The sequence below is a fragment of the Varanus komodoensis genome, unplaced genomic scaffold (genome assembly GCF_004798865.1).
Source record: "Varanus komodoensis strain SLA01 unplaced genomic scaffold, ASM479886v1 scaffold12, whole genome shotgun sequence".
Classification (NCBI taxonomy): Eukaryota; Metazoa; Chordata; class Lepidosauria; order Squamata; family Varanidae; genus Varanus; species Varanus komodoensis.
The window spans coordinates 16,902,908-16,917,906 of NW_025335349.1; the positions used below are offsets into that span (position 1 = coordinate 16,902,908).

General features: G+C 40.0%; 1 protein-coding gene across 2 annotated transcripts in view; it reads right to left on the minus strand.

Annotated features, from left to right (window-relative positions):
* The window catches only part of ANGPT1 (angiopoietin 1), a 147,245-nt gene that overhangs the window by 36,701 nt on the left and 95,545 nt on the right, over window positions 1-14,999 (minus strand). For both annotated transcript variants that reach the window (XM_044422175.1, XM_044422176.1), the window contains exons 4-6: window positions 13,761-13,993; window positions 6,693-6,820; window positions 2,154-2,255 (exon numbers count right to left, since the gene is read on the minus strand). In XM_044422175.1, the coding sequence (XP_044278110.1) occupies window positions 2,154-2,255; window positions 6,693-6,820; window positions 13,761-13,993 (463 nt within the window). The remainder of the gene's footprint in view (window positions 1-2,153; window positions 2,256-6,692; window positions 6,821-13,760; window positions 13,994-14,999) is intronic.

Sequence of the window (14,999 nt, forward strand, 5' to 3'; positions counted from 1 at the left end):
CTACATATCTTTGCTTGGGGAATGGATGCACAATCTAATCTACTTCAGGGTATCATCAGGGTGAAAAACCACTGGAATGGTTGAGAAATTCTCTGTAATAGAATTGGCCTTGGACTGAGAGTTTCAAATAATAATATAATGAAATAAACAGGGAAGAATAAGAGCATGTATAGAATATGCCAAAATGGCCCCTGGGTAAGATCTCCCCCTGTTTTGGGGAATGAGGCCTTGGGCTCAGCAATGACTGCAGATAAGTCCACATTCTTAGAAGCTCCAGCACACAAGAAGCCCACTGTTGTACCACCACACTGTCCAGCACAATTCCTTCCCCAGATGGCAAACTCTCTGAACAGGATCCCACAGCAGAGCCACAGAGTAGTTAATGGGCACACAGACAATGGCTGTTAAAGCAGTAAAAATCCTCTTTAATAACCAGAGCTTCTCTCGGGATATATGAGAAATTCTGGTTTTGATCAGGATTTACCTAGTTTACCTCTTTCAATACTAAACAAGGACTTAGACACAATCTGTGGTCAAAGGATGCATATTTCCAAGACTGTGAGCTATTCTGTGGATCCAAAGAACTGTGTTCATTAGCACATGTCTATTTGAAAAATTCACATAAAAATGTGCATATTGAAAAATGTTCAAATTTGCTTTAGTCAATGGGCCAAGAATGAGTACATATCAAAGATGTATACATTTGGAAAATGTATACATTTCATTTTATAGGTGCTTTTGGAAGAATGAGGATGAAAATAAGCTTGGATGTTCATATAAACAAACAAACAAAGCTTGCAATCTGATACAGATTCACATTAGAATGAGCTTTGGAATGGAATTTGAAAACTACTCAGTGAGCAGCTCGATTTATGTCTAGTTGCTACTGTTAAACAATTATTTTAAACAATTATTTTAAACAATTATGTTAAACAAAGTCCGGCTAGAGTACCATTTGGAGCTGTCCAGGGTGCTATCTTGAATCTGAACTCTTGCTTTGCCTTGAACTGGGATGTATACAAGAACCCCATCCACCACCATTTGGCAACGAGCACCACTTGCAACAAAGCACCTACATGGCATCTTCAGTTGACAGAGAGCACCTCTAACTGAGCGTCTCCCAACATTGAGCCTCCATGGATCCCAGGTGATTACGTTAGGGGCAACATCCTGTCTAGATAAGTCAGCATGGTTAACCTTGGGGGAAGATGGTGAAGATCATCATTTGACTATCAAACAATGCCTTCTCTTATTAGCCCAACTAATTTTACATATGGGATTGAAGAAAATACTGCCAAAAGTACTTCATCTATTGGGTGGTACAGAAGACAAATAAATAAATAATGAAAGAAGGAAATACATTTTAGAATTTTGAAACCGAAATCCTTCTCAGATACAGTCTCCTTTTGCCCTGTGCACCCTCAAAAGCTTGTTATTAGCTGTTGCTTCTCCCCTCAATTTAGATAAATAGGTAAATAACGTGCTTTTAAAGTGTAAGGTAGGGCAGCTGCCCCCAGTCTCCAAATATTCCAACTGCAAGTCTCATCAGCCCCAGCGAGCACAGTCAGTGTGCAAACCAATGGCTAAGACCACAGTTCAAACCAATGGCTAAGACCAGCAGGAATGGCTGCGTCTCTCATGCACAGGGACTTCAGTTTCATTGCAACATGGCAGACTTTCTCTATGTCCACCAAAAGCTTTCTCTCAGAGGAAAAGGGCTTTCAGGATACATAACTCTTAAAACACGAGAGCCTGCCAGTCTTGAGCAGGAAAGCTTTCCACTTGATTATGAGGAGTTTGGATCTCATTCCATGTTAAGGGTTTTTGTTATTATTATGTGCAAGACACCCTCCCGTGACAAAGAATTGAGATCCTGGATAAAGAAAGGGGTTTTAAATGAAGCATTTATCCAAAGCATGATTCATATTAAAGCAAATCAAGAAAGAAGTCTTACAATGGCTACAATAAACTTGCATGGCAGTTTCTTCTGGTTTTATTGTTTAATGGCGCTTTCCCAACACAAGCTGTTGGCACAGCATAGGCATGATATGCTTCAAGGATTTCCTTCAAAATAATAATATTTTTTTTAAAAAGCAAAGCAGTTCTGCCAGTGATTCTAGGCGTACATTTCTGTAACTGATAGCCCATCTTACCATTTTGTACTCTTTCCAGCTTTTGTGGAAATCTAGGCTCCCATCTTCTCGGTGCTGTATAACCGTCCAACCGCCTCCTGTGGTCTCCATATTGCAAAAGACCTAGGGACAAGGATATAAACACTGGAGAATCACATGTTGACTCATACCCTTGAGAGATCCAGTTCCACTTCCTACCAGCAACAGTGGACTACCTGATTGCCCAGGGAAGTTCACAAATAGTGCAAATCAGGTGGCAGGATAGAATTCCTGTACATTGTTACCAGAACCTAGAAAGACATACACAGTACCAAACAAGGAGGATGCATCTTTTTACGTATATGCTTCATACAGCAATGAAGGTTGCCATGGAATTGTGTCTACCCCATTACAATATAATCCTGTAGCCCATACATTTATGAACCCAAAGGAGATCAACATTCAGATCAAGTGCAATGTTTCTGCTGCTGTTCATCATGTAATGCCTTATATTAAGCCATGCGATGCTCCTCCACCCTATCAATAATAATCATATTTTTCCCTTCAGAGAGGGGTATTATAGAGATAATGGAAGTAGAAAAATGCCAGCTAAAATGATAAATGGGTTCTTTCATCTCCCTTATGGTGCAGTTTTTCAATGCTAGAGTTGCACTGGGAGAAGAGTAGAGAGAGATCTGTCAATACATTCAATAATTTTATTGTGTAGGACTTTAACAAACCCCATTCTGTTGTACGTCACTTCATACCAGCACTTTTATGTTTTGACACCTTCCTAATAATTCCTAACATTTGCATGTATAGCTGTCATTGAATTCCATAGGCCAATGAACTTATTTTTTGCATATTTACAGTACATTAGAATCTTTCGGTACCGCTGTATGGTTAAAACAAGCAGCCTTCTATGCATTATGTCATACATTATTCACGTTACACCTGATGTTTGGCTATTCAGTCACAGGACTGAAGTTGCCATTTGACAGGCACCTTGCTAGAGAAGAGGCAAATGCATACCTGAAATGGGCGGCATAGAAATGTTATAATAATAATAATAAGTAATAATAATCAAAGAGGCAGCCCGCCAAACCATTTTAGGAATTAACAGGGGCAACAATCTAGGGTGTATTTCACATGTGAAGAAGATCCCTTTGCAAACAGATGCAGCTGGGTTTCAGCTGTCTTCCTCTAGTGCTACTGATTCAGCTGTGGCATGTGCATGTGCATATTCTTCACCACCACAGAGATGTGTCTGACAATGAGGGTCTCTCCAGCTGGGGAAGAAGGGATCACTTCATTGGAAATCAACCCAGATGGTTGCAGCATTCACATGTATGCCACATCCTTGTAGGATTGTGCGAAGGAATGAGGAGGGCAACTGCCATGTGAATGCAGTTGCATGAAAATAGTGCTTCAGTGCATATATGCATGAGGATCTAAACCATGTTGTGCTTACAAGTGTATAAAGTTTATGTCAGATACTAGTCCTTAGACAAAATTGAGTTTCCAATGATTGTACTAAGCTTACTATGTCAACGATTCTTTTAAAAATGGTTGATAAAAATACTATCATTCCTACCCAGAAAGAGGAAAAAGCCCAGTTCAAAGGTGTTTCTGTATCTGCCCAGTATGTAAATTTACTTGTCCTTAATTGAAACAGCTTCCCTATAAACCTTCATGAATGCATGCACATTCCAGAATGGCTGAAATTGTTCCAAATGTCCTCTCATTGTGAACTTTTAACAAAACAGCATGTAGTACTTGTGTTTGTAGAAAGATTTTAACAAACATCCAAGAGTTTTTATGAATTCAGCAAAGTTTTGCAGTATTCTCATGGAGGACAATAGAAGGGAGAAGACCTCATGAAACTGGCTGGTAATGTAACATGGTACATGACCTAATCACATGAGGGTCACTACCCAATTCCTTTGAACTGTTTGTCATAATCATGCCATTTTATCCTTAGCTGAATCAATTCCATGCTTTTCACCCTAAAGTGCATTGTCTGTATCAATGTCTCTGGGTTTCTCCCATTGTATGACTTTGATTCTCGTCTACATAGCCAAGGACCCTTGATTGTATATCAGAGGAGGGCGATTGTTCACTGCTCCAAAATGTGAACCTTATCTGAGAACGAGAAGACAAAAAGCCCCAGAGAAATACTTTTTTCCATAAAGAAGAATGATTTGGTTCAGAGCTTTTTTCCACAGTTACATTTACGTGCAAACATTTATCTACAGCATGTGGTTTCCTTGGTCTTTGGTTTATAGCAGGCACCTTTAAACAATCATGTATCTTCTTTAACATACACATCAAGTTCAGAAACTCAGTGATCTTTTTCCCCATTTCACAGCTCAGATCCTTATGCTTCATACAGTAAACTCATGTTTCCGTAAATAAAGTGGAGAGAGATAGGTAGTTGTACACTTATACAGGAAATTTCTTGAACTGTAATAAAAAGAAATCCTTTTCTAAACAACTTTTGAAGTGATGCAGCAAATTAAAAAAGAGGAATCCTACAATGGCAGAGGGATTTACAGCACTGAATTGTGTGCTGTGTGGTCTAGCTTTCCAAAGAAATGGATGGGAACACCTGCCACATTAACAGGAGTGGGAAGCCAATTATAAATGCTAGATTCCTGCTATTTGAGCCAACAAATGTCCTTGACTGGCTCATGTCCCAGACAAGGTCGGGGCACTCAGCCATTAAACACCTTTTAACATGTTTTGAGGTTGAAATCTAAAAACACGCATACACAGGGGAAGTACGAAGGATTTGAATTACTCTGCTTCTCTGTCTCCTTGATCTTGATTGAGTCTTAGCTGAATCATCACAATTCAATGGATTATAATGAAATGGAACTCCCTAAACTGATAAAAGATGAAGGGGGTTTACAATAACGTCTGGAAACACGTACTTCTGCTGCTGTTGCAGATTAAAATATAGATGTTTATAAGCACTATCATTATCTTTAATGCATCAACCAACAGGATAAGGAGGGCCTCAGTTTGGGGGTCACTGAAACCTTCTAGTGATCATGTTGGTGGGTACTGGAATGGGACATAGGATCTGGAAGAAGTACTTTTGGCACAAAAGTGACTGATCTCAAGATCTCTTCAGGTTCTTCCACTTTCTTCAATGGAGTAGCCAGTGAAGCAGATGGGGAGACCCTCCAACATGATGACATAATGTCACCCCATTGGTATTACTAGGGGTTGTCAGCAATGGCAGAGGAGGAGGAGGAGAAGGAAATATGTAACGGAAGCTTTTGGTAGCAACCATGCACATTTTGTAAAGTCTAAATCCAGCCCAAGAGCCACTGATTACCTTCTGTATCTGGAAAACACTTCTGTGTTCTGTTGCGTATGGATTACTATGTGTGCTGATTTACCACTGAGTACATTAAACTGGGCTGAAATGCATATAGCTTGAGAATGAACATTAATGTGCAGTGAGGACATCTCTTCGCAAAGGAATGCAGCACTCTCCATGTGAACCAGAGCATAAGTAGACACACACCCCTTCATAAGCAGGACTCACTCAAAGGGGCGGGTTCATGGTAGGAGGAGAGTCTGCACGTGGAAGAGGCCCACATCCCCACTAAAGCTTTCAGGTGCAAGAAAGGAGAATTCATGAGTATGCTGTGTGCTGCCTCATGTTTAATCTGCACATTGTTGCTATGTTTGGCAGATTAATTTTCCATGATGTTTGGAAAATAAATAAATATGTGTGATGGCACCAGTGGGGGCTGCAGTTCTAGGGCTGTGCAGTCCAGGAGAGCTTCAAAGCGATCCCAAAGAGAGGGAGTAACAGTGGTGAGGATAGGAGAGGAGAAGCTTGGCACAGAGTAAAGTAAATCCTGTCTCAGTTAGTCCAGGCTGAAGTCACTTGCCATTTTATATCACAGTATTTTCAAAATTGTGGAGGATGCAGAGAGCTTTATCAATAAGCTCACTGATTCTGCCTGTGTGAAGAGAGCAGAGGACTGAGATGCCTCCCCTGTGTCTCCCTCTCTGCTTCAGAACCCTCATTGACTGTGTGTCCCCAAGTGCCTGGTCAGCTGACCTGAAAGGGTATGGTATGAATATGTGTGGGTGAGTAAGAGAGAGAGAAAGAGAACGGGGTGTGAGTGTGGAGCAGCCACACACACAACTAGCATACAGCCTGCTGGCCATCAGTTTTCTCTTGGGCAATCTGGACAAGAACAATCCTTCCCTACTTAATATGAATGATACCTTGCAACCTTGCAATCAGACACATACAATGTTAAATACCCAGTTCTGCAGGAGATCAGAGAGAGGATAACTCCTTCTCTCTGTTTCTACTCTGGTCCTATCAACATACTTTCTCATCTGCTGGGGAACCAGGGCTGTAGGTGTGGCACTTAGCAGGTGGGAGATATAAGGGGATAGGGCAGGTATTACCTCCCATAGCATTAGGGTTTAAAGGAACAGTATCCAGGTTTCAAGATTCTCGTTCTATTCCCTTGAGCTGTTCAGATCAGAATATCTATCTGATCAAGTTTAAAAAAGCAAAAACAACACACGCACATTTCTTTTCTTTACCTTTTTAGGTTCTGATATGTTATTAACATAAATAGTGTAGACACCACTTTTGTTAAAGCCAGCTTGGTATGCATCTGCACAGTCTCTGAATGCCTTGTCATCTTCTCTTTTTGCATTCTTTAGTAAAACTGCAAAACATAAAATGAATATGATATTGACATCTGCAATAACAACCTTAGTCAATATTTAACCAATAGAGGCATTTGGTTCTGTGATTGGGTTTGCCAGCTGATTTTTACTGGCTCTTCTATGCTGCCTTTAGCAGCAACCCAATGCAGAAATCAATAGCATAGTCTTGAGGAAAGATCCATCTGTTTAATTTCTATATGCCAGGCAGGTGAGCAAGGGAATGGCACAGCAAAACATGGAAGAAAGCTGAATCATGTGGTGTGCCCATTAAAACAGCTGCACCCCATCAAACTCAGTGAGACTTATTCCTAAGTAGGGGTAGGTAAGAAGTCTGCCACAAAGTCTTGCTTTTCAAACCTACATAGGAGCTGTAATATAGTGACACACACACATTGGTACTTTTCAGTATTTGGCAGTGTTGTTCATTGAATGAAAAATACACATAATGGAATAAAGAGTGCCCAAATGCATTTCTGAAGGGAAAGGGGAAGCAAAGAAGCACAGGTTAGAGGTAAACATGCACAAACATACATTATATTCTGGAAAGTAGCTTAGTGAAAATAAATATATTTGCAAAACTGCATAGAAGAATGCATCTCTTTGGAAAATTGAGCCAAAGATGTATACAATTTTTAATGCACAAAAAACATGCAAACTTTTGTGCGTCAAGAAGAATCTCATACAGCTGATACAGGAAAAGGTTGGCATAAATACAGTGCTAGAAAAATTAGAAACTGGGCAGAACTGAACTTGACAGATGCCCAGCTGCTCTTGTTCTTCCGGAGAATTTATGGCTGAGAGTCTGATATACATATTTTTTCATGTAACATCTAGTTTGACCCTCATATGTTCTGCCATTTTGGGTATCTTCACCCTTTTAACTGTATCATATGTCATGCCTAAATTAAATCCAGTATGGTGAAATTTACCTGTATTGCCAGAAATTTACCTGTAATCCATCTAGAGAGTCCTGTTGGACTATTGCTTGCAGAAAGTAAGATTAATTAAAAATGCACAAATGAATAGATAAATAAATATGATTTAAGCAGTTGTAATTTAATGGTGCTGCTTTGAAATATCTAGAGTTTGAAAGAAAACAATTCCTACTATGTTGTAATTGCATAATCCTGCATCAGTAAATTACACATTAAAGGCAGGTTGATATAAACACTATATGCATATTATGAAGTAAATACACAATAACTATTATTGTGAATAGGTTTGAGTATCTTTTATTTACCAAGGTCCTGTGTCCTTAACAGATGCATATCAACCAGAAATAAATATACCTCATGGCTGGAAGAAGCTTCCTTTTTTTCTTTATTAATATATCTACTCAAAATACAGAGAAAAAAGATAGAAACCCCAAGTATAGGTATGTTACGATATAGTAAACTCATTATTACCTGATAATGGAAGAATAATTTGCCCACTCTATTGGCACTGTGTAGATTTTAAAGAGTCTTAAAAATAAGAATTTCATTAAGAAATGTTAACATATGTAATTATAAATAAAGGATGCATAAAGCAGTAGAACTATTGTTATGTTGTTAGTTTAGCATGCACTCTTTCATTCTTGCATCAATGATATATATATATATATATATATATATATATATATGCCTTCTTCATGACACTTTTCTATGAATTTCTAGAATAACTCAGTAAATAAGGCTCATTTGTAACCTATTTTTTAATGGTATTGTGCTAGAAGTCACTTATGCCATGAAAGGTAATTTACATTAATACTGGTATTAAATTGGATACTGCCCCAACCATTAAGCTGAAGCATTTGAATGCAAGTCCATAAAATGACATTAATGTTACAGAAATCCATCTGTGTCAGATGCAGAAGTAAATGGTTTATATAAAACAATATAGCTTTTGTTGGGAGTATATTACATCCTTAAGAAAGTTTATTATAGATTATTAGCTGAACCTTAAGTGGAACTATACAGTCTTTTTATGAGTAGGATCAAGTCTTTGTGTGTGTGTGATCATGCCTGAGTATCCTAGTGTGCAATCGGGAAAGTCAATTTTAGGTTAATATAACAACTGCATTTGACAGATATTTGAAAAGTAACAAAGCGCTACATCCTTTGTTATATCAACATATGATTAGAAATGTCAGAAAATGTTGAAATATGTTAGTATCAAGATAAGCGTCCTTCGATTACTAACAGAGTTGGTTAATTATTTCCATCGGAACAAATTGCAGTAAATATTTTGACTTTCTTATTTATAGTACCAGATCTAAGATTACTGAGTAAATCAAAATAAATTTCGGTTGACACAGGCTTTTCTCAGCATCCTCTGGTACATTACACTATTACCATGGGTTCAGAAATAACAAACTAGATGTTTGGGCTGTATTTGACAATCACAGTGTTTTCCGTTATCAAAATAAGGTTGATGGTACATTGAGCAGAGTTAGGGTTGTTTCAGAATCTACCCCCACAAAGCACTGCAAAGCATGGTGGGTGCAGAAAATTTCTTAGACTGTCAGTATCGTGCTCAGAGTCAACTGTGCGTCCTCTTCTACCCACCAGATCCAATTATTCACCCCCCTCTCAATATTTGTGACAGCTCGCCAACAGCTGAGTACTTGATGGTGTGGCAGGTGCATATAAGTGGGTCATACCGAACAAGGAACTGTCCCTCACAGTATTGTTGCTACTACTGAGCTTCAGGAAATGCAAGGAGCCGCAAGAAAAAATCCTAAAAAATTCATGCAGGGAGAGGGGATTCTTCCTTGCCTGCTTCATGATCATAGCCAATCAGGGATCACATAGTAAGTGACATCACAACATCATGGAATCAACCAGATTGGCTAGCCTGAGATGCAGGCAAGTAAAGCCTTCAGATCACACTGAGTAGTGGGAAGACCAAACGCATCCCCACCTGCAAGGCAACCAGGCTGGTATTTACTACCCTATGACACTGTGGTGCTGCAAAGTAGAACATTTGCCCTCATCTGGCTCTTGTCAGACAGTTGCAGATCACCTGTGGAAGGTGAGGATGCAGGTCTGAATGCCATCCCATTGCAAACAGCATGCTCTGGATGGGAAAAAATGCAATACATTGAATCATATATGAGGTGTAATTTTATAAGGCCCCTTGTAGTTCATGAATTTGTCCGGACTTGCAGTTGGGGGTCTTTTGTGTTCTGTAGTGAGCTCAGTTTGAGATGCAGAATGTTGATGTGCCAGTTGAACACCCCCACCCCCCGCCAGAAAACTTAAGAAATTACAGGGCAACAGGAAGAAGAATTTTATGGATGGTCCTCATCATCATCCGAATCGTGCATGTGTCCCTCACCACAACTGAGAGCTGGATAGCGATACAATCTGTCAAACCCAGTTTTTACTTTTTAATTTCTTTTTAATCAACACGTGTGTGTGTTTCTCATATATGTATTTCTGTTCAAATATACACATTTCTATATGTTCACACTTATTCAAATATTCCCAGTTTTTAGATTTTTTTTATCAAATCGTGCATTTGCATGTGTATTTCCCTAAATTAATTAATTTTGCATGTCTCCAGTACAAATGTAATAGATATTTGGTTTCTAATGAATATATATTTGGTATGATGAATGCCTCCTGAACTGAATTGCAAACTTCAGAGATGCATGGGTTTTGACTGAATGATGCAACCAAGTAGATTTCTTAACCATGTCTGTATATAGCTATAGAATAATCAGATTTAGAGCTGCCAGCCATCAGGTCCAATATGGCATGGCAAAGGCATTCTTTGGGTTCTTGGAGGGGGAAAAAGTCCTTTCCTCACTACTAACACACTCCTCTCAAGAGACCTGGATAGCATCACAAAGCTGTTTAGAGCAATGCACAGGGCCACAGTGCTGGAGAGGTGGGAACAGAGTGTAAGCATTTTGTCAAAGTTCCCACTTGTCTGCTAGTCATGAAAATAAGTCACAGAAGATGAAATAGGAGAAAGGGGCACCACTCCTATGTTACTTAGACAGTGTCTGAGGGGTTGACACTTTTTTTTCAGATTCCCGTATCTGAATTCAAAATGCCCCCTTTGCAGCTGGGACAAGAACAGTACCATCTGCTCTCTGAGGTCAGGGAAGTGGAACATAGATGGGGATGTTATTTGGCCCATAATCTACAAAGATGTTGCAGCTATGAAGGCCAAATTAGATGTGCTGCTTGTCATGTGTCAGCCCAGACCAGATCAGGAACATGGCATGGAATAGAGTTTTAATTTACTCCATTTGAGTGGTTGGTGGTGGAAGCTTTACTCCAACCACTATCCTGACCAGGATCAGTCCTTCACTGAACCCACATTCTGCAATGGAGGAAAAATGTTCCTATTGATACCACAGTGAGTTCACTTCCTACTGAAAACAGTACGTATCTCTTTGTGAAGGTGTAAATTTCATTCAGGAGAGTATAGTGAGAGCAAAAGTTTAAACCCCATTCCTATGTACCACAGTTGTTATTTTTGCTCAATTGCTCCTCATTAAGAAAAACAGACTCTGTCATAAATATCACATCTAGTTTGTTCCCAGGTGTGGAAGGGATAGATTTCCATGAGAATTTCAACTAGAAAAATCTTGGTTCAAGTTGTCCTCCTCCAGGACTCAGAGAAAAAGGATCTGATCTGATCCAGGCCATCATAACTGCAAAGACACAAGAGCTAGAGATTTCTCCAAATTATGGGTTCTCTAAACCAGTCACCAGACTTTCTCACAATAGCTGGAAAAATCACTCCTTATGGTGACTAAGGGAGAGGAGATGAACTGTTCTGCTTGAGACAGAAAAATTTCCCACTTAGGAATCATAGCTGCCCAGCAGGAAATACCCGGATATATAAAGATTCCATAGTGTAATTTACACATCAGAAGACTATAATCAAGACCAGTGGTGACAGAGTACTCTCTGTCGGCACGTGAGCCAAGTTGTTCCAGCATCACCCCAGAAGCCAAGCATCGGATAATAGCATACATAGGGGCCATGCGCATGCTCAGAAAGGAGTAGTGGTGTCTGGAGATGATGTCACAAGCCACGACTCATTAGCCGCAACTCGTCCGAGCTTCTGCATGACTGGTCAGTGCACTGCCAAGGATACATAAATATTTGCTTGGACTGGATGTGAGTTGTTTTTTTCTAAACTAAAACCTCAGTTTTCAGGTTTTATTGCAATGTTGGCACTTTGCAATAAATAAGTGGGTTTTGGGTTGCAGTTTGGGCACTCGGTCTCTAAAAGTTTAGCCATCACTGGGTTAGGGATAGAAAAACAAGGTGTCCAGATATGATTTTGATGGATGGAATGTGTTTAGAATGGGCAGAATTGTTGAGCTGTGCAGGAAATGCTACTCAAGGAAGGCATTTTTGAAATCACCATCTTTTCAATGAAACTTTCAACCTATATTAGGGTTAGGGGTGTGCATCAGGGTAGGATTCAGATTTGAAAAATAAGGTTTTCTGGCATGATTTTGAAGGTTGGAATGTATTTAGAATGGGCAGAAATGATGAGCTGTGCAGAAAACATTACTCAAGGAAGGCTTTTTTTCAAAATTGCCCACCTTTCAATGGTATATTACCCCCATATTAGAGTTAGGTGTGTGCACCAGAGTAGTGTTTGGATTACAAAAATGCATCCTGGCATGATTTTGATGGTTGGAATGTGTTTAGAACGGGAAGAAATGTTGTGCTGTGCAGAATAAGCTACTCAAGTAAGGCTTTTTCAAAATTGCCCTCTTTTCAATGGAACTTTTGCCCTATATTAGGAATGGGGTATGCACCAGGGTAGGGTTAGGCTAGTGGTGGCAAACCTTTGGCATGTGCCATAGTGGGCATGCAGAGCCCTCTCTGTCGCCATGCGAACTGAGTCACCTCAGCATCACCTTAGCAGCAGAGCAGAAGATAACAGCACACATAGTGGCCATGCGCATGTTTGGAAAGGAGTAGCGCCAGCCAGGCGATGATGTCATGAGCTGCCACTCATTAGCCGCGACTCATCTGAGCTTTCACATAATCAGTCAGTGTGCTGCCAAGGATGTGTGTGTGTGTGTGCGTGCGCGCGCGTGTGCATGTGTGTGCTTTGACTGGCTATGCATTTTTTTTCCTAAACTAAAACCTCAGTTTTCTGGTTTTATTGTAGTGTTGGCACTTTGCGATAAATAAGTGGGTTTTGGGTTCCTGTTTGGGCTCTTGGTCTTTAAAAGTTTTGCCATCACTGATCTTGACCTTCTTGGAGATGGTAAATGTCTGCACAGTTAAAAATGTACTCAAACCTCAACTTACTTCCTTTAAAAGTTTTGTTTAATACACCAGCAATGCTTGGGATAACAAAAATTTGCAATATCTCTGTAAGAATAACCTGGTGGGATTTTTTCACACCCCAAACAAAAGGCCCTCAAAAAAGCACATATCTTCCTTCCTTCCTTCCTTCCTTCCTTCCTTCCTTCCTTCCTTCCTTCCTTCTAAAGCCAAAATTCCAGCAGAAAGACTGGCAATCCGTTGAGGGATTGTTCTTTTTAAGTTGGTGTAAAGTTTCCACACTCCAACTAGTGCAATGCAGATAAAAGATCAATAGGCCAAACATTGCTGTACAAGCTGAAACCTGAAAACTCTTCTTATGCAAACCTTCTGAGGAAGCATTCAGCCAAGGAATGGCTTAAATGTGCAATGTTTGCCTTACCTGGCACACTTTGACCTGGGGTTAAAAATGACCCCCCACAGCCACTAATGCTGGGTTTCATATCGACACACAGTGAAGCCGCATAGATAGGGGTGGGGGAACTTTAGTCCTCCACCACTGATGAGCTACAATTCTCGTAAACCCCAGTCAGCACACCCATTGTAGCAGAATCAAAATGTAATCAGTTTATCCAAAAGTAATACTATTGCTATGAATGTGAAAAGACATTTGCTGCCTTCCCTAATTTTCGAACAGACACAGTCTTACCTCCTTCTTTAGAACAAATGCTGACCAAGCTGTGAACGGTATCCATTAGCTCCAGCTGCTGCTTCTGCAGCATGCTGTTGTTAGTCGTGGCTTTGCTCAGTTGCTTCTCCAGCTCTTGAATGATGTAGCTTTGACGTGAAACCAAGCCTTGCAGGTTCTCCTTTTCCTCCTTCAGAGTATCCAGTTCGCCTTTATGTCTTTCTTCCATTTCAAGGATTTTGTGTTCCAATAAACTGGGGGCCAAACACATGAATAACACATTCCTTCATTTTAGTGCATGTTTCAGAATGGCTAGCTGGGTTATCAGGAAGCAGGAAGAAGATGCCCTCCCCCACCAAAAAAACACCTTTGAGTCTAACCCATCATAGGTTGCCCTTCATGGGCCTACCAATACAAATTGACCAGAGAGACAGAGAGAAAAGGTACATTGCAGAATTGCATTTATTATGAAGAAATTCAGCTCTGAGATAGACCAGTTGTCAGTGTGACAAGGGAATTATTTTTTAAAGGCTCCTATTTCTCTTTAGTTTCTTAGATCCTTTAAGATGGTCTATTTGGAGGGTTGATCATTTTTACAAATTAGTGTTCTTCAAATTTGTTGTAGAAATGCAGGAGAGTGATGTTGAATTAATGAAGGAACAAGCATGCTCCTTTATATCCATATCTACATTACAGATCTGAAAAACTTTTCCCCAGATTTCCTAATCGAATGGATTTAGGCTCTATGTTATTGCAACAAATGTCTGTACAGTCTATAACAGAAGAGGGTGGTATAACACAGATTCAAATGCACTTTCATTCCATTGTGAGATGAGAATTGCATAAATCTTGGTTAAAATGAACTGAAATTAATATATCATAAACCCCTGGATGACAAAGCTTCATGAGAGCATATAAACATGAGAAGAGCCATACTGGGAAAGGCCAAAGGCCTATTGTGTTCAGCATTTTATTCATACAGTGGCTAAGCCCACAGGGTTTCCAAGTCTCCTTTTTGAAGCCGTGCTGCACAAGCAGAGATGGGCAAGTCTAAAGTTCAGCCATGAACTGCAGTTTATCATTACACTTGAATGCAGCCAGTGTGACTGCACCAAGATTTGTCACTGAGTTTCACCTTCACCAAGAGAAATCCCAAGCTAAATTTGGAGGTTCCAGCTTGGAGAGCAACTGAGAAATTGCAAGGGGAGCAAAAAGGAGCTTCAGCAGTCCAATGAGCCACAGAAATCATTGCCAGAAGCC